The 23,057-nt window shown below is 44.4% G+C and overlaps 1 protein-coding gene across 18 annotated transcripts in view; it reads left to right on the top strand.

The window, feature by feature from the left end:
* PPFIBP2 (PPFIA binding protein 2) overlaps positions 1–23,057 on the top strand; it is a 124,007-nt gene that overhangs the window by 71,714 nt on the left and 29,236 nt on the right. For 10 of the 18 annotated variants that reach the window (XM_081063414.1, XM_081063417.1, XM_081063415.1 and 7 more), the window contains one exon: positions 10,232–10,363. In XM_081063414.1, coding sequence (XP_080919540.1) covers positions 10,232–10,363 — 132 coding nt within the window. Of the gene's footprint in view, positions 1–10,231; positions 10,364–19,683; positions 19,867–23,057 lie in introns of all 18 variants that reach the window. The other 8 variants (XM_081063412.1, XM_081063400.1, XM_081063410.1 and 5 more) reach the window with 1 other exon arrangement.

Below are 23,057 nucleotides of genomic sequence, written 5' to 3'. Positions count from 1 at the left end.
GTATCATAATTGACTTAATTGATTCTTCTACTCTTTAACAGTTTTACCTTGTTGTAAATAATGAGCTGTAATCTTTAGGAAGCATATTGAATTTTTATCAAAAGTCTTTTCAGAATCTTTTGAAAAACTAATTAGAAATATTATTTTGTGAAATCCATTAATACATCTAATTAACAGGTGTCTTTAACTTTCATCATTCTTGCACTTTTCAGTTATTTTGAAAAGTAAACCATGACTGAATTTTCTGTGTATATGCTATGTAGCTCCTAGTATAGTACCAGCACATAAAAGGTGCTCATTAATTATTTAAAGAACAAGAATCAGCCCCTTCAAATAAGTGGGTTCGATTAGATAACTCCTTATAATCTTTTTCCCAAAGATCTAACGATTTTTTTATTGCTGTAATCAATATAAAATTAAAATTGTTTTTCCACAGAATCGTAATGATCACAGGCTTTGAATTTGACCTTTGTTCTTAGGATAAGTCTCTCAGTTCCCAGGTATCTCTTAGTTTTGTTTGAATGTGTTTGAAAACTGAAAAAATAAAAGGTCAGTATTCTTATGCAAAGGTCTGTAAAAACAAACTAGTTCCAACAGCTCAGAAACTGTTAATAGTTTATTATCTTTTCATTGCTGATTAATGAGTTACCACATTCCTGGCTCTGTTTGACTCTCTGTTTAAATTGTATGTCATTTCTCTTGCTCTTCATACTCCCTGAAAATCTGAGTAGCAGTAGGAGTTGTCTTTCTTTTTATTTCTTTCTTTCTTGAAGTTTTGAATCTTTCTTTTGAAGACACAGGAAAGAAAATAGCCTGATAGAAAAATCTCAAGTGGCAGAAAAGCATTTCACAAAGAGTGCGTAGGACAACCCACTAGATTGTATTTTTAAGGCTGCACTAGGTGCAGTTTTGCAGTGGGGATGAGGAAGATGATGGAGTGTTGTAAAAGCCACAGGGGGTCAAATATATGGTGATGGAAGAAGAACTTACTCGGGGTGGTGAACACATAATGTGATATAGATGATGTTTTGTAAAAATGTACACGTGAAACCTATATAAGTTTACTAACCAATGTCACTCCAATAAATTAAGAAAACATAACCCAGACAGAAACCAAGAAAATTTGAACGTGGAAGGGAACCTGTCAGAAAGGTAGCTATTTCAGGAAGACAATGCCTGGCAAGAAACCATGTAATCAGAGGTCAGAGAATAGCTGTGTTGTGGTTCCTGAGCTCTCTGACCATCATTCCTGGCTGCTCTCCCGGGACTACCCTACACCCTTCTATATGGCAGTGCTTCTGCTCTCTTGTCAGAGTCTCTGTGCCAAGTAGTCTGATGCTGGTTCCCATCACCACCTGGGTCTGTTTTGTCCCTCTAAGCATTATTCCATGGACTGGATTCCAGGCTTTTGAAAAAGTTTTAAGCCCAGTTACCCTTTTATCCTACTTATCCTAAATCTTCTTTCTTGTGTGCTATGGGTTTGGTAGCAAGCAGGTGGTTTACAGGTACCATAGAGGTGATTGTCTTGAATTGGTATCTTTTGGAGTATGGTAGCTCTTATTACCCATGTCTGGGGTTTAAAGATCTTCCTGAACTTAACAAAGGTATTTTTATGCTCATAAGTTTCACTGCGTTCTCTCAATCTTTCAAGGGTAAAAATGAAAGGAGTATGGAATACTCCTTTCTTGGCCAATTCTGAGTTCACATCAGAGGCCACTGGTGTGTTTGCTGGACTTGATGATGCCTGAGCTTGAGATCTTTGAGTTCCCGGCTCCAGATCCCAAGTTGAATATTCTGCTGCACATGATAATGCTTTCCTGAAATCTGCTTGAATACTCTTTGAAAAGACACTTAATTCTTGCATCACAGTGTTGATGTGATGCCGTTTGGAGCTTGGAGTACATATGGATGTCTCCTCTGAACTGGTGCAGGCAGAGACTCGCCTGGCTTGACTGTGTTATGCTGGACTGCAGGGATCTTGGCTTCTGGTGGTAGGAGCAAGAATGACTCATGGCCTTGAGGCAGAGAATGGAGGCAAACAATTGCCTCTTTCTGCCAGCCCTCAGAGCCCATTCCTGCCCTGAGCCAAGCCTGGCCTCCTGCTCAAAGGCCTGAGCCGCTCTGAACAGTTTCTTTCACTGTCACAGTGTGGGGCCTTCTGACTGCCTATTGCACTGCTTCCCGTGGGTATGTTGCTCCTGCACGCTGAATGGGTCTTGTCTAGATTAGGCAGCTGCTACTTAACTCTAGCTGACTGCCCATGTAGTCCCAGCGTTGCTAGATATTCCCATTTCTCACAAGAAGCTGAAAATCCAGATTTAGAGACTTAAAGATGAGTTTCTGTTTTAAAAAACATCAGTGACTAATTTAAATGAAAATAAAAATACCGTGTGAACGACATGGTACACCTTTAGGCCAAGCCCACAGTCCTCTAATCTGCAATTTCCACCCTAGACTTTGTCCCCTCCACTGGCTGGAATAACAGCAGTTGGGGAACTTAAAGCCTCCCTCCTGGAGCCCAAGAGGAAGGAAGAGAGTTTCCCACCCAATTCATGAGCCACACACCCCTCAGCCTGGCCTGGTCAGGCCCCTACTAAGTGCAAATCTCTCAGCTCCCATCTGTTTCTTCTATGCATTAACCCATTTAATCTCCAGAAACAGACCATGAAGACCTTGGTCTTAGATGGGCAAGCCAGACTAAACAGAATCAGCACAGGGGCCCGTCCACATCGGCAGCACATAAATTACGGACACAATTTAGAGCAAAATATTCCTTGTCTGCAACCCGCTGCGGTTGGGAAGGGGCAGTATGCAGCATCTCTTGGAAAGCTGAGGGACGCACCTAACTCAGATATGGTCTCAGACTCACTGAGCATGTCTGGATTTCCCCGGGAACCTTCCCCATTAGGAAGAGACATTTCCCAGGAAATGTACAAATGAGTCTTCAAGGGACCACACAGCCTGGGTCAGTTTTCACGGGTCTGGGATAGTCTGAGCCACTGGACTAGGTAAGAGATCACAGGCATGAGCCTTGCCCTCTGTTCCTCAAGAAGGTCAAGGCATTGTCCAGCTGCATCTTGGAGGGCTGCACCCTGGGCTGTCTGAGCCCAGGGCCCCCAATAGCATCCCAGAATACAGGCGTGGGCCAGTGCCTTCCTTGTGAGTGGCTCAGGCCATGTTGGCAACAAAATCTCTGTGTCACAGGGCAAGTTCCCCATGGTCTGTTGTAGTTGAGGTCCCCGGTGACTTTTTCTGAAGTGGCCTCCATGGGTTCTCTGGTGTCTAGAAGGTTCCTGCACAGCAAGCTCCTCTGGCCCCAGTCCCTGCCCCTTCTCCAGAGGGTGATGATTTTAGGGAAGAAGCTGATGCTATTCACTGGGTAAGAAGTTTTATACAGAGCCAACAGCCAAATGCAGCACTTTCCAGAGACTGGCCATTTATGATACAATCAAGGTCAAGAGCAGAAACAATGTTCAATGCCAAAAAAGAAAACAGGGTAGGAAGCTGAGTGGGCAGGAAGAAAGGACGCAAACAGCCTTGTGAGGACATAACCCAGCTTTGGGGAAACCTTGAGGACACCAGGCTCTGTTTCAATCCTCCTACCTGACCCAGAACTCCAAGCATCAGGCAACCTCATAGTTTTGGCTGCCTTTTAGGTGAGGTGTGGAGAGTGATAAATGTAGGGTATTTGGAGTCAGTGGACATGACTTTCTGTAGATTCACCATCTGTTGATCTGGGAAGATCAGTGAACCTGGGTTCTTATTTATAGAGCTTGGGGAAGACAATAGAGACTTGACATTGCCTATGTCCTAGAGCTGTAGTACAGTTATTCCAGTTTTGTTAAAACTAAACCATCACAGAAATGGCCTGTGTGATTCAAGAGCACTGAGCAGGGGGATACAGAGCCTAAGACACAGGCCCAGTTACTGCCCTTGAGGTGAGTGAGAGAACAGTGTGCCCAGATGGGGGAATTCAACAATAAGTCAGCAGCATCTGGCTGATCAATTTCCCAAAAGAACCTTTAAGGGGGTGTTTCTATCTCAAAAAGAATATTAAACAGAGTTAGGGACATATTCCTGGGGGAGCACAAATCTGTCTGAGGAGGTGAGACACTTGAGTCACGAGTGAACAAAACGGATTTGTCAGTTATTCCCTCCAACTCCCCCAGGAGATTTATGAGGCAGAAGTAACTGCTTTCCTCAAGTTTATCTCATTTGACGTTGGCTTTGCAGACCACAGTGTAAAGTGCTTTACTCCTTTTTACAGATAAGGGGACTGAGGCTCAGAGAGATGATTTCGTTAGTGGGGACTGCGTCTAGACTCAAACTCAGGTTGACTATGGGCACCTCTCTCTGCAGTGTTACTCATGAAGGAGGCTTCCCAGCAAGGCCCGGGCCTCTTACTTCAAAGGGCAAAGGACACATTTTTCCTTTCATGTCTTTCCGTGGCCTGTTCTTTCATTCTGGTTTCACATTGCCAGTCTGGCTCCAGTCCTCTGTCATTGGTCAGTAACTCGCTGGGTCGTGTTCCGCACTTAAAGATGGAGGTAATTGCTTCAAGATGTGGCTCTTTAAGGAGAAAATAACTTGAAAGGCAAATTCTTTTTATCAGCTCCAGTCAGAAACTGAGCTTTAGAAACAGGAAATGACGATTTGCTCTGAGATGTAAGCTTTTCTTCATCTCCCAAGAAGAGAGATGTGTTTTTCCTTCTGGAAGAGATTACTGGTAGTGGTGAAGTAAGAGGGGTGAGTGATAATTTTGTTCACTGGTTTTTCCTAAAGTTTCATTATCCAGTTTCATGGTCCTTCACAGCAAGAAAAACAAAACACCTGCTTTTCATACCGCCCCCTCCTCATCCTCGTCCTCTCTCATTTACACAGGCAACCTTGAAACAGTTGGCTGGCAGAAGCCAGTGCAGCTTATGAAACCCTTATCTCTAGCCCCCTGCCTCCTCTCACCTCACCTCCCCACCCCTTATGGTGGCTGCATGATTCCAAGAGATTCTCAGCAGGACCTTACCCTGCAAGTCTGAGCAGGGACTATCCTTGCCTTGGTTCTCCAAACAGGCTGGATCCAGAGATAACTCCAGTCTTGGGGATGAGAGCTAAGGACCCAAAAATGTTTCTCTTAAGGGGTAGACAGAATAAAAGAAGCCAGTAAAGGAGATAGAAAAGAGAAAAGAAAGGCAGGAAAACCAAAAGGAAGGAAGGGATGGCAAGGAGTAGCTTACACTGACAAGTGGATGAAGGCTGAGTGGGTTGAGAGCTGAGAAGTAGAAGTTGCATCTGAAAGTTTGGACCATGGTCCCCAGAACCGGAACTGTTTCTGTGCTCTACTTGCAGGCGGAAGCCGTGTTGCCGGCATGCAGACATCTTATTGAGAAGTGACAGGAAGAAGAGACAGCAGGGGCAGCTTATTCTTTCTAGAGCTTAGGAGAGGGAGGGGACAGAGCAGGACAGCATTCATACACACAACGCACACAGAGCGTGCACGTGCTGACTGAGAGCACACAGGAGTTGGTGGTGGTGGTTGCTCGAGGGGAAGGCCAGGTCAAAGGGAAGGTTTGACATTTCAAATGTCAGAAATTTGATCATGTTTATAGACTGAGGAATGAAAGCTGATGGTGAGGGAGAGATTAAATGCCTGTCAGAGGGGATGATTAATGGTCCTACCCTGGAGTAGCACAGACTTGGTGGGAACCGCCTCAAAGGCAGTACAGAGGTGAGGGAGAGCCTAGGACCATGTGAGTAGGCAGCATTCTGAGTTACTAGCTAGAGGGAGAAACAGGACCAGAACCCAGAGAACAAAGCCAAATGCTACTGGTTAACCAGGGAAGCAATCTGAGGTTTCATCAAGCTGTGTGAAAATGGCACGAAGAGTCTAGAGGCTGAGAAGTGGTCAGCAACAGGAAGGTGGGTCAGATGGGGGCAATTCAGGAGCAAACTCTGGAGCCACTGTGTTTTTTAACGTATGCTTTTTATGTGCAAGCTGGAAACTTCCTGAGCTAGGGAACGGTGCTTAAAGGTGAAAGAGCCTGACAGAGGAGTTGGCTTATGTGCAGTTCTGTCAGACTAACCTTGGAGAGGAGGTGTGGGCTGGCTTCTTTAGCACATGGATTTAAGAGATACGAATGAGAGCTGATTCTGGGAAACTTTGAAATAGAAAAGATGTAAGTTCAGTGAATGATCAGATGATTTTTAAAAATCTTTTCAGTAAATACGAGGAGAGGTTATTCGAGGAGAAGAGGGGTTTAGGGATTGAGAAGAATGGAAAAGATTTGGAAGGATTTATGAAAGGACCCAGCCAGAGGTGAATACAAGTTCTGCCAGGCAGTATTGGAAGAGCAGCTGTAATTAGATAGTGTACATTTGTATGAAAACCAGTTGGCATCCTTAAGTGACTTTTACGAGCAATTCTCAGGCCATGGGGAATGGAAACAGACAGAAGGCATTGAGGTTTGGCATGCTGGGCTCTGGTAAAGCAAATGCACTTCGTGTCTAGGGGCGGGGATGATCTGGATGAGGGATTTTCTGGTGCCGATGTGATGCAATTGAAATAGCTAACCTTAAGGTATAGAGCGCGGAAGGAGGCGAATATTTCTTAAAGGAAGTTGATAAACTAGGAAAATAGGGAGTTATTAAGTAACTAGCGGACACCGAAGAAGAAATTAAAGATTATTTGAATGAGTACATGGGACGGTTGAAAGGTCAGAGGATTGTGGCCAGAGGAGAGCATTTCAGAGTTGAAGATTTTAAAAGCAGAGCAAATGCTTCCTGGACAAAGATAAGGGCTAGGTGGTAGCCATGCCGCTGAAAACCTGAGACAAAGTGGAAGCAAAGCCTGTTGGTGCTGAGTTCAAGAAATGTGAATCCAGATGGATTTTGAAAGGAAGATAAACAAGGATGTTGAAACTACTGAGGAGATGAAATGTGCCCAAAGTAGGTAGAGAAACTATTGATCAAAAGCCTCAAGAAAATTGGGAGACAGTGTTGAGTTCTGGATGTTTGGAAAGTATGGGCTATAACCGAGTGGTGCTGCCTGAGAAGATGAGGGCAGTCATGGAGATCAATAGGGACAAATAGTGGTCTGGAAGCAGTCTTGAAACAGGGAGAAAAGTGTTCTGTAAGTTGAGTTGTTGGAACACAGTGGTGTCCACTTGAGATAACTGGGAAGGATGTGGTGTATTGTGTAAAAGTCAGGATTCATCTTATACTAGAAGTAGAAGGAGCAGTTGAGAATGTACAGAAGGTAAAATCCCATTAAGACGTATGATAGAGTTTACAGTGTATTGTAATAGTTACTGGAGGCCATGCCTGGCCTGGAGATGGGAAGTGGACATGGACTGAGATAAGCTTGTTAAAGGTTGGTTTTTGAAGTCAGGCACTAGGGCAGTACTCATTAAGGACAAGGATGAGGGGTGATGGTCATGAAAGGTAGAGGCACATGGTAATAGATATAAGCCAGGAGAGAGTAAATGAAAACTGTATTATCAGTGGAGTATATGAAATTAAGCACCCCCAGGTTTCTAATTAAAACTTTGGTGTGTCCAACTGGAATATCTATTTGAAATGTTAGTGTGACCAACTGGAACCCTGGCATGACCAATTGGAATGGCTATTGGAAGTTTAGTGCGACCAATTAGAATATTACCCTTGTCAGCTGGAACATTGGTGTGACCAGTTACAACCTGGCAGTTAAAATCCCAGCCACAGGGATTTTGGCAATAATGGAAGTAGATTCTTAGCTTTCAAGAGAGATACAGTCAGAGACTTTCTAAATCCCACCAAGGCAGTAAGCATCTTGAATGCTGGTTAGTATTCAAGATACTCAAGTGCTTAATAGAGGCTGTGTTTTTAACCATAATATCCCTAGGCCTTGGCATCCGGTAGATACATAAAAACGTATTTGTTGAATAAACTTTTCGAAGTCTCATAGAAGAATATTTTCTCAGTTCTCAGCACTCCAAAACAAATGTTAGCCCATGGACCTGATTTGTAGAATTGTTCCTTTTCACCTTTGCTTTGGTAGCTGGGAAGCTCACATACATGTTATATTCCATGTCTAGCTGTACACGTATGTAGAACTTTAGGGTATAATTCCAACTATAACTCTGACAACTTCTTTTCCTGCCTACTTTAGTTTTTATGATTTATTTTTTAACTTGAATTGTCTATTTTGCAAACTGCCTCAGATTATTTTTGGAATAATCAAGTTGATGAGAGGATGGAGCGATAGACATAGAATTATGAGATGGTGGAGGCAGAGAGAGAGGTGGGGAAGAAGGTGAAGGAGGTAGGGGCGAATAGGTAGTGTGGGGGAGGGTTACATCTTAAGATACTCAACCCCGAGGTGCCATCGTGTTTACCCAGGAAAGAAGCCGTTATGGCCTTTTATCTTCTGCATAGCCTTAATATCAGGCTCTGGTAGATAGTATGTACTCAACAAAATCTTGTCAATTTGAGTGGGTGTTTCCTGGGCTCAGTGAATATTTGTTGACTGCCTTTTTTCAGCATGTTTTTCATTTCTCTTAAAATTCTTCGACTTCTTCCTCTGATAAACGGTGTGATACATTAGACAGAAATAAGTTTTGGAGTCAGCAGGCCTTGGTTTGAAAACTAACGCGCTGTTGTTTGACATATGTCCTTGGCCAAGACAGGTCAACCTGTGAGCCTGTTTCCTCATCTGTAAAATTGGGATAATAATATTTACTGCCAAATCCCTGAGAGGGTTTATGGAAGGGATATATGTAAAATACCCAACAGTGTCTGGCACAAAGGAGACACTCAGTGAATCTGTGTCCCTCAGTCCACCAATTACATTAGACATGCTTATTTGGCTGACTCCTCACGACCAAGTAATTCAAGTTCTGGCATGGCAGTGCCACTGCCTCTGCCCTATCGGCCAGCTTTAAGTCTGACTGGCCCAGGAAGAGCCTTCCTTCTCGGCCCAGTGCTCAGTGAGCTCATTTTGCTGATTTGACTTCTAGATGCTCATCCCCTCAGATTAGCAGATGGACAGTTTGTAGCCTGGTTTTTGCAGGTACTGAGGGCCTTTTAGCCTAAGGAATCATGTATTCCAAGTTAAAATCTCTGTCCTGTGTAGTTTGGTTTATGACCTGAGGACAGTTCAGAATATATGAACTCACAGCTATTAGGTTAGAATGCTGTGGAGATCGTCATTCTTGTACTAGGGCTGGGCTGCCCAAGATGTTACCGAATGCTCAGACCCTGGCAGGACATGGTGTCTTTTCCATCTGCTCATTTGGCCCATTGCTCTCCTAGTTGCCATATTATATTCTCCTTGCTATATCCTTGTGTATTCAATGTCTACCATATACTAGGATTTTGAACCTCATGGAACATTGCTTTTTGCGAGGTGAGAAACGTGTTGTCCCTGGACTTTGGGAAATGCTCCTGTTTTTTGAGGTTCTTCATAGCCTTAATTCCTAATAGTTCTTAGCAGTTGTTTTGCCTATCACCTTTGTTTTTTGCCTTATTTATGCTTGTTAAGTGTATGTGTTAATAGCAAGTTGTTGTCTACTAGTAATAACATCTCACCAGAAGTCCTCACAATAAGGAACAAACAGTCTTCTTACTTACATCCCCTAGTGGCCAAATTGTAATGTTGATACAGCTCAGGAAAGATCATCTCGCATAATAAGATTCTAATATCATTCAGTACTCACTGGACTTGCACTTGATGTGCTCGCTCCCTTCTAGGCTCATTGCAGCGAGGTCTCACAATGAGAGTATTGAAGACTGTGCTGAACATTGAGCTCAGGAGGTGATATGGAAATTTTGATTTTGAAAAATATATTACCATAAACATTTTTTTGTTTGTTTTAGTGGAGAAGGACCTATTGCTTTGCCTTAAAAAATAGAGGTGAAGAAATTTAGTTCTTCAAGAGTATGCTTTTGTTTTTCTCTAATAATAATGAAATAATGAATAATGGTTTCTATGGGCAAATGTGTGTTTTTTTTTAAAAATGTAGCTCACATTGTCCCTCAGAGCATAGTGGGTTGTGGCAGGAGCTGCACTATCCATACATGATTTCTTATCATCCCAGGCTTATCTCTTAGAGGCCTGTGGTTTATATGTAGCACTCTCAACTCTGTATTAACCAACACACAACTTAGAGATTGCCTTATGTGCTTATGGAGCTAGAGTTGTTCTTGTTGCCATGGAGGTTTATGATTTTGAGATCCATGAGGTTTATGATTTTGCCTGCAGGAGCTGCTAAGTCGCACATCTCTTGAGACTCAGAAGCTCGATCTGATGACTGAAGTGTCTGAGCTGAAGCTCAAGCTGGTTGGCATGGAGAAGGAGCAGAGAGAGCAGGAGGAGAAGCAAAGAAAAGCAGAGGTGAGTGTGATACACCAAATTCCAGTAGGACCCATACTGTCCGGAGCTCAGACCAGGGAAAACTATCCTAATGTGGACTCAGACCATCTGATCAACCCCGAGCCTGGCAGCCGCTGGGTGCCAGAAACTTCTATGCACTAGAGATGCAATGATCTGTTAATACCAAGTTATCAGGTTTTGCTGTAGCTGCAAATTTCAGCAATGCCCAAACCACCCAGTTTTGGCTGTAAGGCTTTATCCTTCCTAAAACTGCTGACAAGGATAAAAAGGGAAGCAGTAGTGGGGAAGGATCAGACAAGATGTGGAGGGACACAAGATGTCTCCTGTGAAAGCCAAGGTAGTGACCACATACTGGGATGAAGTCAGCTGCCCAGTAGGCCACAGTCACTATATCCAAGGAGTCTGATGTGTATTTCACTGACCCAGATGCAAACCTTAGGTTTTGGGTTTCTTTTCTCCTGATGGGACATATGTGTCGGCCCATGCATAGGCCTTCTCTGAAGAGAATGTTTTCCTGGGTTTGTTTTTGTTTTTTTTCCAGGCTCCATATGCCATTGACTAGACTAGAGCATGCTAGACTCCATTTTTGAATAAACATTTAGAGGATTTTAGGCTCCGAGCTCCTTCATTTGAGAGAGAACATCCTGTTTTAACGTTAGATAATATCGTCTGTGTGTCTCTACATACCAGTCCCTGGCCGCGTGAGATGTGGAAGGAAGAGAGGCCTTAGGTTTAGAAACACCGTGGCTCAATTACTGACTGACTGCTTAACAGCTTTATGGACTTCAATAAGTTAGCTACTTAATCTCTCTGAAATTCAATTTCTTTATCTATAAAATGGGTAACTGTGTGAAGTCCAAATAAAATCACAAAAATAAAGTCCCCATCATAGTCTCCAGTATTTTGTAGGGAGTTGGTTTATCTTCACCCCTTCTTCCATTTAGGCATCCCCCAAATCTGCAGATAGATATTGTTCCTTGCTATTAAGTGCCAATGTTGTTGTGCACTGAAACGGGTCATAATTCTGTGTTTGCTGGGTAAACACTGGTGCTTGAGACACTTCTAATATGTGGGGGCATATTCCTTGTATTGCTTTTGAGAACAAGCTCATTAGTAAGAACAGTTGCCAAAAGAAGTTCTCTCCATTAAGCGGCGGACAGTATCTTCTAGTGATTAAGAGTACAGGCTTCTGAATCAGATCTCCTGACTGTAATCCAAGCTCAGCTACTCAGCAGCTTTGTGATGTTAGGCAAGTAATTTAACCTCCCAAACCTCTATTACTTCTTCTGTAAAATGGAGGTAATAGTATGTACTTCTTATTTCTTGGGTTGTTCTGAGTAGGGAATGAGATAATGTCCACACAGCCCTCAGCAGAGTGCTGGACACATAGTAATAGCCAGTTTTTATCAATCACTTACTGATCATGTTAAACATGCTAGAAATGGAAATGAGACTTAAATACATTAGTTATAGATGGCAAAGGTCACACAGACTGAAAGCTAACTGTATGAAGTGTTAGTTGAATAGACTATTTCTTAAATGTTCACAGAGAAGCAATTGAATTTTCTCCAGGGTTAGAGTTAATTTTACCAATGTTTCAAGATGTATGCTTACATGTGAATATACCGTAGGGCTTTGGGGCAACAATTCAATAGATTCTGTGAGACGGCTTAAAGTGCCAGAAACTCAACTCAAAACCACATAATTCTTTCCTTTCCTTTTTTTTTTTTTTTTTAAAGTGGTAGTGTTATTAGGTCACACAACTTGAAGAGTCCAGGGTTTAAAAATGCAATAGTACTGGATCCAGGTGACCTCACAATGTCATTAGAAACCAGTCTTAGTTTATCATTTGGCTCTATTTTAGCCTTATTCTCAGGAAGGCTCTCCCCAGGTGGTGACGGAGATGGCCATCAGCAACTCTACCAGCCTGGCAACCCCTGCAGAGAGAGAGAGATTCTCTTTCTCAGAGGTTCCAGAGAAAGCCCCAGGATTGTGTCTTATTGGGCCAGTTTGGGTCTCATGCGTGATTCGAAACCAGCCACTGTTGGGAGCGTGTACCCACGCATGGGTTTGTGCGCGCGAGTGAGTCCATCCTGGGAATACTCAGCGTTAGTACCAAGCAGGGGTAGCTCAGTTCCTTTCTAGGGAAGACCAGAAGGAAGGAGAGCTCTCACTTCTGGGCCAGGGATAGCTAAAACAGTCATTTTACTGTTTACTTTATTTCTTTCTTTTCTGCAGGATTGTTTTTCAATCTGAGTTTTTTGTTTTTGTTTTCCATTAGGCTATTCATTTCTGAGGCAACATAGACCCTGAGTTACTGGCGTCAGTCCTATCAGATAACAGCCCTTCCCAGTTGCTCGTACAAACATTAAGTTTCCACGTGGAGGAATTTTTTAGGCTGTTCAAACCCGTGATAGTCGGTGAACAGCCACATGACCTGAAACATAATTTCTCATTCTTGTAATTGGACATAACCTTTGCTGGTATGCCCAGAACCTTCACTACTGTTGGTAACTGTCTGCAGTACGAGAGGCTTAAAAATACATGAAGAGTGCTGCTAAAGCTGAGCTATTGTCATCTACATGAAGATGTTTATTTGAGTGAGACATTTAGCTAGCTAAGGTTCCCAGAGGTCATTGTTTCATGAGTAAAAGGAATGCTGCTTTCCATCCTGTACTGCCGCTGTTTTTTCCAGTGAATGTATTTAGCCTAAGGCCTGATTACTTGTGGTTTGGAAAAGGCAGGGACTCTTTTTTTTTTTTTTTCAGGTAGCCAGATCTGTAGTAAACTTCCTCCATGCAGCTCAAGCTTTAATCCTCAAATTCCATTTTATGTTTCAATGGAAAAAAAAAAAAGAAAGGATGCTATTGATGAGAGCATTGCAGACTGCTCTTTCTGTCTGGTTCTGATCTCACCCTAAGCCAGTATCCTGCTGTCTGCTGTTGTGGAAGTGATTACAGAAAGTTGTCGGTAAAGCCTGAAGACTGAGGGCAGGTTTCTTGTCAAATGGAGAGAATACTAACAACCAGCCTTGCTCAGGAGTTGGTCAGTAGTGGCCTAAATGAGAGGTGGGCGATTACTGAGTTTCCTATATTTACTTTTTTTCTTTTTTTTTTAAATTAAACTTTATTGGGGTGACAAATATTTACTTTTTCTTATCAGCCTTTTGCCGTGGTTCTGGGTCATTTCAGGGAACCTATGTTTGGATCAATTAGATTTGCTCCTGAAAAGCAGGACTGCAGAAGAGTGACTGACATGGAAAGTAAACACCAGAATTAGGAGAATGGAACATGAAAGAAAGAGATCCAGAAGCCAAGGAAAAACCCCTGTGTGGTTCACCATGTCAAAGCCATGTCCCTCAGAGGGATCTTCCTTAGAGAAGGGAGGCTGGCTTCCCTAAGTATTGGGGGTGCAAAGAGGCCTGTCACTGAATTCCTTGTGGCGTCCAAAGGATTTTGTGGGGAGCAGCCTATGGAGAGGGGGCAGGGATCCAGCATGTTCTGGGAAGTGAAGTCAGCCTTATTGATCAGGGATATGCAGGAGCATGAAGAGACTTAGAAAGAATCTTGAGGATTTCCTGGCAGAAAGTGGAATATCTGACAGCACAAGTGGTGGTGTTATCCTTCTTTCTTTCTATGGTTAGGACCTTGGAAGGGAGGGATTCTGGATTCTGGACTGGGCAACCAGAATGATGGACTTGGAGTACAGAGCAAGGGCTGGGAAGATTGTGTTTACTCAGAGAAGAGCTGGCCTGACTAGGACAGTTTTATTATTCTTGTTTTTATTTTATGTTGTTTGTTAACTTATTTTTATTAGCATAGAAAATATTCTCCACCAATTCGAAACTCAAGAGTTCAAGAGGTATATATAACAAAACGTCTCCTTCCATGCCTGTCCCTCAGCCAGCAGTCAGGAAACAATGTTATCAGTGTGTTTCTGAACTTGCCAGTTATTTTATGCATGGACAAGCGAATTATTTGTATATCTGTCTATACCTACCTATAAATATATACACACACATTTTCTCCTCATTAAGAAAACTTGTTCATATTTATGTCTGCATATTCCACTATCGGCCTGTGCCCTGATTTATTTAACCAGTTCTCTTTTGATGGACATTTGTTTCCAAGTATTTGCTATTACAAATAATGCTTGTACATGTATGAGGATATTGACGTGGAACTGATGTGTCAGAGTGTACGTGCACATGGAATTTTGACAGGTATTTCCCAACTGCCCTATAGCGAGGTTATAGTCTCACCTGTGATGTCTAAGAGTGCCAGGACAGTATTAAACTGAGCACGAAGGAAGACGGAGAGAAAGAACAATTGTGAACAAGTTTAACAGGTAGGATGGGGTGGGAAAAACTATGATTATGGTAGGTACCCAGTAGTTTCTTTCACAAAGAAAAGAACCATAAAAAAGAACTTCGATGGTTGGCAAAGCAGGAGTAAATGAGCTGAGATTACACTACAAAACAACAATTAGAACCTCATAAATGTCACTTGGACTTAATGATATGGGACCCAAGAAAGGAATACAGGTTTCAAAGGCTCTACCCTATGGAAGAGACACAGACCTATTAAAAGAGGAGATGGCCTAGCCCTAGAGATAAAGAATTATAAAAGTAAGTTGATATATCACATCTGAGGATAGATATACTGGAAAGCAACACCACCACATAGATAGGAAGAATTAAAGAAGAGTGTCCCGGCGGGGTTGGGGTATATACCATACGGTCACACTGAGCAAAGGGCAATATACAGATCTCCAGACTGATTGAGGCCGACAAGGGGCAATGATGGAAGGGAGTAGCAATTTGGATACCTCCTAAAAATCTCCTCCAGCTAAACACTTACGTATTTGAAAGGTTGGCTTTTGGTCCCTTCCCCTGCTCCCCACCACTTGTTTATAGTTTCCACCCAGCAGGTAGAGAAAGAAACTGGAAAAACTGCCACTGCAACTCTAATGTTGAAGCAAAGGGAGAAACTAGTTTATGAGTAAAACTGATGAGCACCTTGAGAGACCATGGTCATTGTTATTTGAGAGTTCATGACAGGAGGAAGGGGAAAACTAGGCATAGACAGACATGCAGTGTAGACTTTGGCAAATCGTAACTTTGAAAGTTCAGAAGTAAAATAGAAGATGACTCAAGAATATTGAACTACTTAAAAATAATATAGTCTGATTGCACAATCTCTCAAACAATACCCATAAAAAGAAAAAGCTTAACAGTACTTTGAGAGAAACTAGTTTTCAAAGGGGCTTGTACAACAGAGAGAAAGAACAAATAAAAGTGCACCTGCGTGAACAGCGCCAGGAAGGGCAAACCCCAAGCCAAAGGACAATCCTGAGGACAATGGAAAACTTTTTGTTAAACGTTACATTCTCAATAAGATCAAAGAAAGAATGGGCTTGATTCCACTGATGCCTCTGATAGGTGCCGAGCACTTAGGACAGCAAGCCTAACTGCTTGCTGTGAGCGAACTTTGGGAAATTAGGGAAATCAAGTGTTGTTCAAAAACTGGAAGTAAACCATTTTGTTCTCCTCCTCCTCTTCCTCCTTCAAAATGACTGAGAAAGTTAGATGGGTTCTATAACATTTAGTCTATGGAATTTGGGCTCGACCCTATGATGGTTTGTGGGAAGCTAGAAGACAAGGTAGGGATCTGTGTCCAGTAAGAGTTACGTCAGATTGACTTCATTGGCTTGGCTGCGAACGTGTCTTGTAGTCATAGACCTGGTAAATCAGTGAGACATGACAAAAAAACCATTGCGTGGGATAGTCTTGTGGATAAGATAGAGGAATACAGGATGAAAGTGAAAATAGGCATGTTAGTACCCAAATGATAATGAATACTAAGTACCTAACGACTACCTCTCGAAAGATTTTTCCATAGAGGGTTCCAGTAATCTGCCCTTAGCCCTTCTGCCCGTTTAGCATTTTTAGTCCATAATTTGGATGCTGATATAGAAGGCCTTGAAGTTGTGATGACAGGAATCCAAAGAAAAAGTAAATGGATCAGTTGATGATGGAATTCATAAAAACCTACACAGACTGGAGTGATTGATAGGTTGGCAGAAAAAGAGTAAAAGAGGTCAGAAGAACCTTAATAGTGCAACATCACTGAGGGTGAGGCGTGAAACACTTCAGAAGGGAGCCAGGTGCTTGCGGGCAGAGAACGTGCTGTGGATTTGGCCAGGAGGAGGGCACTGAGGAAGAGTGGTGCCCTTGTATGGTGGAGGCAGAGCTTGTCTACCTGGAGAGTGGGGCCAGGGAATGGGGTGAAAACCAGGGACAGCAGGTCTAGACTCCTCACTGGAGAAGTTCGACAATGGAGGGAACAAGAGACGAGAGAAGACAGTGATGTTCTTGAAACTTATATAAGAAAAGAGCAGGCCTGAAGATAGGCAGGGCCAGTGGGCTAGGAGAAGCTAAAGATTTTGGAGCAGGGTACCCAATAAGGTGGGCATACTGGGGGGGGTGAGCCACTGGGCTTTTGTTGTCAGCAATCAATGTCACTTGGGCCTTAACTGTGTCCCATGACCAGTAGGCATTTTCTATTCTCACAGTTTCTCTTGTTCATTTCATATGGATCAAACACTTGATGGCACACGGAGAAGCAGGGGGTGGAGTGAACTCTCATTTATTGAATGCTTCCCTGTGCCAGGTACCACGCCAAGTGCTTTACCTAAGTCTCACCTGATTTAATCCTCCCAACCACCCGATGGGGTAGTGAGACCCTCATTCTACAAATCTGAAATCTAAGGTTGGTAAAGTTTCATAACTCACCCAATTCACATGGGGAAAAAGGTGACAGACTGGCGTTAAACCCAGGTCTGTCACGTACGAAGCCTGTGCACGTTTCACTACATCATACTGCCCTTCGTCATAGCTCAGCCCCACCGGTAACAGGCATAACCCGCCAGCCTTCCTCCTGCCCCAGGGCTCTTGGTTAGAGGGTTAGAAATTAAAAACAATAAGAAAGTTCCTTGCTAATCGATTTCCTCCTCAGCTGCGTCCTCCCCTCCTTGGTATTGCTCGTCTCCACTCCTACCTTGCCTCTTCTCATACCTCACAGTGACTACCGTAAATCTGTATCCCGTTTTGCTTTACTGTGTCCTTTGAGCAGGCAGCCTTGCCACCTCCTCTACAGAGAAGATCAGGGCCATTGGGGAGGATCCCCCTCAACTTCCTATTTCTCATCTGGAAACCCACCTGGACTCCCAGCTCCCACCGTGCTTAGTTAGCTAAGCCCTCCACTTCGGGCTGCTGATTCCAGCTCCTCTTTCTCTCTCTGTAATTCCTTCTCCTCCAGTTTCTTGGTCCTCAAAGGTAGTACTAGGGACCTACCTGCTAAATGATGAAAGCTCCAAAAGACTTTGAAACTTCTCAGAAGAAAAAGCATGAAGAAACTGAAGGTAGACATCTTTTTCCTGTGTAGTATCTCCCAGTGATGCCAAGTCCAAGAACAGCAGAGACAGAGCTAGACTGTGACTCCTCGTGGCAGAGGCCAGTCAGGCAGGAATCCTCTACCCTTGTTAGGCATCTGAGCTAAGGCAGCAAAGGGTTCAGAACCCAGGGGAAGATGGAGCAAAGGCCCAGTCAGAGCCCCGTGTCTGCACTGGGACTGTAGATGAGACCTCAGAGGGCAGATATTGCCCAGCCCATTGGTCAGGGTCCCATGAGGGTTCAGGGACCAGCCACAGTGAAGCTGCGTGAACTTCTGGAGTCCAGAGCACTTACTCAGGCCCACAGGGGTCACCTTGAGCTTTCAACCCAATCCTCTGGTCTCCATAAAGAAATAACTTGTTGGGCAGATGACCCTGGGGAAAGAACCTGGGGATGTCTGTGGGCTAAATCAGGTGAGCTAGTTCAAGGGGAGAGTGGCTGGGAGGCCAGGGGCCTGCCTGTATCAGAGATGACTGCACTGCAGCTCTCCCAGTTGAAATGGCATTATCAGAGAGAAGAGCGGGCTGGGCATAGGGGCCTTACCCCAGTCCCCCCTTACTTCAGCCCCAAAGTGCCACCCAGACCATCGGTTTTCCTTCTCCATTAGAAAAGGGGATTTACATAACAACAAGATATGAGTTAGGAGCTTTTATTCTTTTAGACAATACTGTCACTATTGGGGATGGAAAACCCCTTTCTAACATGACTGGGCAGTTCCCATGGTGCCAGTGGGCAGACCTCTCAGTACCAGGTGCCAGTCTTAGAATATCAGTAAAGGTGGGCAGAGAAGGCTAAGCAGTTTAATTGACCCCCGCCCCTCCACACACACACACACACACACACACACACACACACACACACACACACACACACACACACCCTGTTCTACTCTATTGCCAACCGTCTCCTTAAACCTCTACCTCTGACTTACGGACTGTTTCCGCCGACCTCTGGGTTCCTTACCGCCACAAGTGGCACCATCATCTGTACCCCAGGCCATTACTCTATCCCCTTTACTCCCGCACCCAGACAAGGGGGCTAGGAGGTGGCTACTTGACATCCCATCCCTTCCTCTTGACCCAGGCAGAATTAGTTACTCACTGCTCCCTGAAAGCCCTGGGTGTGGTTTTCTTGGCTATAGTGCTTCCACCCTGCTGTGATTGTTATTTTGTATGTCTCTTCCCACTCACCTGTGAGGGGCATTGGTTACTGTGGCCTTAGGTCTTTGAAGAGTGACAGTAAATGTCTATGGAGTAGATAAAGGAAAGCCTAGGAAAGCTTCTAGTGAAAGGGATCCAGAATTGGGTAGGTGTGAATTGCAAGGGTTGCAGGTATTTTTCAGTTGCCACAAAAAGCCAAATGTTCTGGAGGCTAGAGAGGAGTCAGGTTTGGAGTGGGAAGTGAAGGAGTAAGGTTTGATATAGAGGGTGTGAGTGAGAATTTAGGGTTGGGGACATATTAGCATGCATGAGTGTGGTGTGTGCCGTGTGTCACCTGTGCATGTTTTGGGGGGAGCTGGCATGTGAAGCATTGGCATATGTATAAAGTGGATGTGTCCATATGTGTGCCTGTCTCTGCTGTTGCTAGACTCCGTGCCTCAGATATTGACATGCCAGGATGGCACCAAGGAGCTGTGGGGGGGTTCAGACTGTAAGACAGGCCTGAAGATGGGGCAGGCCTCAGGGAAAATGTCATGTCTTTTGGTTCCTGTGAAGAAAGCAGATGGTTGCAGACAGTGACCGCTGGGTGCCGCCTGTTGCTCACCCTCTGCATGCTTCCTTCCTTCTGTGCTGCTCTCTTAAGAAATTCGGTGTCTGAGAGCTGACTGACCTTGGGTGCTTTTTCTCCTTTCTCTTCCTTCCCACAGTCGGTTCTGAATGTGATCAGTGAGCTGCAGGAGCAGATGTGTAGGCTGCAGCTGGACATCCACAGGCAGATTCAAGAGCGTCTCTTACTCAGTAGGGACCACCCTGAGGAGGTGGCAGCCGGTGACGGTGTGACTGAGCCCCAGGCCTGCAGCCAGCACTGTGCCCATTGGGAGGGGTCATCTGTAGGAACCACACTTAAGTATTTCAGAGCATGTGTGTGGGGGGCGTTTCACTGGTGGACGGGCCGGGCTTTCTCCTAACCAGAACAGAGTGCAGTGGCTTAACAGGGATCTGTTGTTATCTCCGGGCAGAGCTTGAGATTCACTCACCCCCCATGGGACGTGAGCTAAGCAGGTGAGGCCAAGCCTCGGACAGGTGCTGGCACTCAACTCCCCCAGGGCTGGGAATGAGGTGTGTCGGGTGTGCTGAGTGACGGGGCATTTGTGCAAAAGGAAGCCTCAGGATTCCCCTTCCCAAGTACAATTCAGATACTGATTCTTGCTCCTGGACTGAAATTTCATCTCCTGTGGTTTAAAAAAAAAAGCATCATGAAAGAATCCTTTCAAGTTTATTTTTAAGGAGGTTTATCCCCAGTGAAAAAATACAAGTTTCCATTTTCTATAACGATTAAGTCATCATCTGAATTGCCAGAAAAATTCCCCCGCATAACCACATTAGAGGGATTTCATGATCTGGGGGTATATCTGACCTGGATTCTGGACTTGGCCCCTCATACTGGTATGGCCAGGTCCTGTGTGGCCTCCTGAGGCCTGGTGATGGCAGCTGCACAGAGATGAGCCTTCACCTCCAAGGCCCACTGTCAGAGGACTTGGAAAGCCCAGGGAAGGTCAAGGTCACAGTAGTCAGGAGCACTGCAGGAGGTCGACCTCAGCTTTGTAGGAAGTTGCCATATTCAACTATGGAACATGTTGAAATCTCTCCCCAGACTTAGGCATTAGGGAGACATTCAGTAAGGAAGATTTTCTCTTACATTAAAAGATATGGGTAAAAAAATGAGAGCCTAGATATAAGTGTAGATTTGGATAGGGAAGCCCTGAGAGGGTGTTGGGGCATGCCCCACGTTGAGTGGGTTACCCCAGAAAGGCTTCTAAACAAGTTATAATTTGCACCAGTGTTTATAGCCAATGATGGGCAACAAATAGCTTAGAACGAGGTGGATGTGCTCATGAGGCCACTAAAGTAAAAGGTGATTCTGACGCTTACAGAGAGGCCTTAAGGCCCAGTGGGGAGGGACAGTATTCAAACTAGGGATTTGCAGAAGCCTCCGATGGAAAAATGCAAAGTGATCCTACTATGTGCACATCCAACAGTGGCCACATTGTGCAGCAGACAGCTTTCATGATCTCTCAGCCTGGAGACCGTCACGCTCTGTGTCCCCATCGAGGCAGCCCCACAGGCAGTAACCTGCACACTTCTGTTCTGCCATCAGCAGGCCTGGTGCCCCCTCAGGCAGGGCCAGAAATGTTCTCAGAAAATGATTATGGATCGGCTGCAAGCCACAACAGGCCGAGAAGTCGAATGCTGCAGATCAGGGATGCAATAACCTTCGCTTGGAAGACATTTTTTAAAAAAAAATTCTATTAAATTTATTGGGGTGACATTGGTTAGTAAAATTATATAAGTTTAAAAGAGTATCGACAAATGCTCACCTCCACTATAAGAAAATTAATAAATTACCCTACCAAATTCAAGTGTAAGCAGTGTAACTTTCTGGTGCATTGTCTCAGAATGCAAAGCACTCCAGGCCAGTTAAAGGATGACTTGAATTTCATGTGTTCATTCATCAAGAAATAATTCATACCTACTATGTGCCAGAGGTTAGCAAAACTCAAGGAGTGCATAGTATAGGAGATCTAGCCATTAGTAATCATACCACTAAATATTTAAAGCAGATACACAGGATGCCGTGGGAGAGTATGGCAGGGGCACCTGATAAAGTGTGGAGGTTGGGATAGTTTTGCTAAGGGAGGCCTGAAGGTGGGCAGGAGTTAACCTGGCAAATAGTTCCAGACAGAGGGAATGGCATGTGTGAAGGCCCATGTCAGAAGGAGAAACTAAATAGTATTCCTTGTGACTGGAGGCTACCCAGAGGCAGGCAGGGCGCTGGAGGAGGCTAGACTGAGGTCATGGGTGAAAGTATACGAGCTTTGAGGGGAGTGCCAGGATCAGATTTATGTTTTCATTGTATTGTTCCCCCAGATGTCATGGGGGTCAGTGGATTCAAGAAGGGCAAAGTGACAGAGGAGCAGCCGATGAAGAGACTGTGCAGGCTGTCAGCAATCGATTTGCTAGACCAGAGTAGTTGAAGAGAATGAGAGATTCAGGTTATGTCCTGAGAGGTAGAGTTAATAAGGCTTGGGGATGAGTTACGTATGTATAAGGGAAAAGGGGGAGGCGATACCAAAAATGGATCCCAGGTTCTGTACATGTGATTCAGTGGCTAGAGCTGTCATTTAATGAGACAGGGATGAGTAAGAGGCGGGATTAAGAGTTCTACTTGGGCCGCAACACTTGGGAGAAGCCTGTGTGCCATCCACACAGATAGGTTAAGTAGGAAGTTTGTTAGATGAGTCTGGAGCTCAGAAAGTCTATGGAAATGATTGCTTTTATGCTAATTTTTCTGACAGGAACCAGCCAGCAGGACCAATTTTCTGTTAAGGGAAACTTGGTTTGGGACATGGGTACTCAGTGGTGTCATCTTCACTGAAGGGGTAGTTTAGAAAGTAGGAGCCTTGGAGTTAGAAGATATGGGCTTGAATTCCAGCTCAAGGGCAAGTTCTTTAAATATCACTTCCCCACTTAGCAACCTTCATTGGCTCCCTAATCCCCAAAGAATGGCATCAGTATTCCTTATACGCTCATCCAAAAGCCTTTATAGTAGAGCCCCACCTTATCTTCCTGACCCCATCTCCCATCCTCTCCCTAGATGCCTCCTCCCTCCCTCCTTTCTTCAAATTAACCCCTTCCTCTGAACTGGAACAGCCAGTCTGGCTTCTACATTTGGCACTTAGCATTTGTTACCTTAGTGTCTTATTTCTCTCCTGCGGGCTGTCACTTTCTCTGTGAAGCCTTTCAGGACCACTGACCCCTCCTCTGTGTTGCTCAACCCTCAGCATGAAGAGATGCTCCCCATTCACCTGCTTCTTGTTCCTTTGTAAGAAGCGGCCTCATTTCCACACCTCTGTTCCTGTGGCCCCAAAGCCCTACCTGTGCTGCTCCAACTGTGCATGATGTGGGCACACCCCGCAGAAGACAGATGTCAGAAAGGGGCAGGCAGAACAGGTTCTAAAAATAAGCAGAGAGTTTTCTCTTTCTCATGTGAAGAACTTCCTGGTCTTTGTTTTTCAATGGC

The sequence above is a fragment of the Rhinolophus hipposideros genome (genome assembly GCF_964194185.1).
Source record: "Rhinolophus hipposideros genome assembly, chromosome: 10".
Classification (NCBI taxonomy): Eukaryota; Metazoa; Chordata; class Mammalia; order Chiroptera; family Rhinolophidae; genus Rhinolophus; species Rhinolophus hipposideros.
This window is presented reverse-complemented; position numbering and strand designations above follow the sequence as displayed.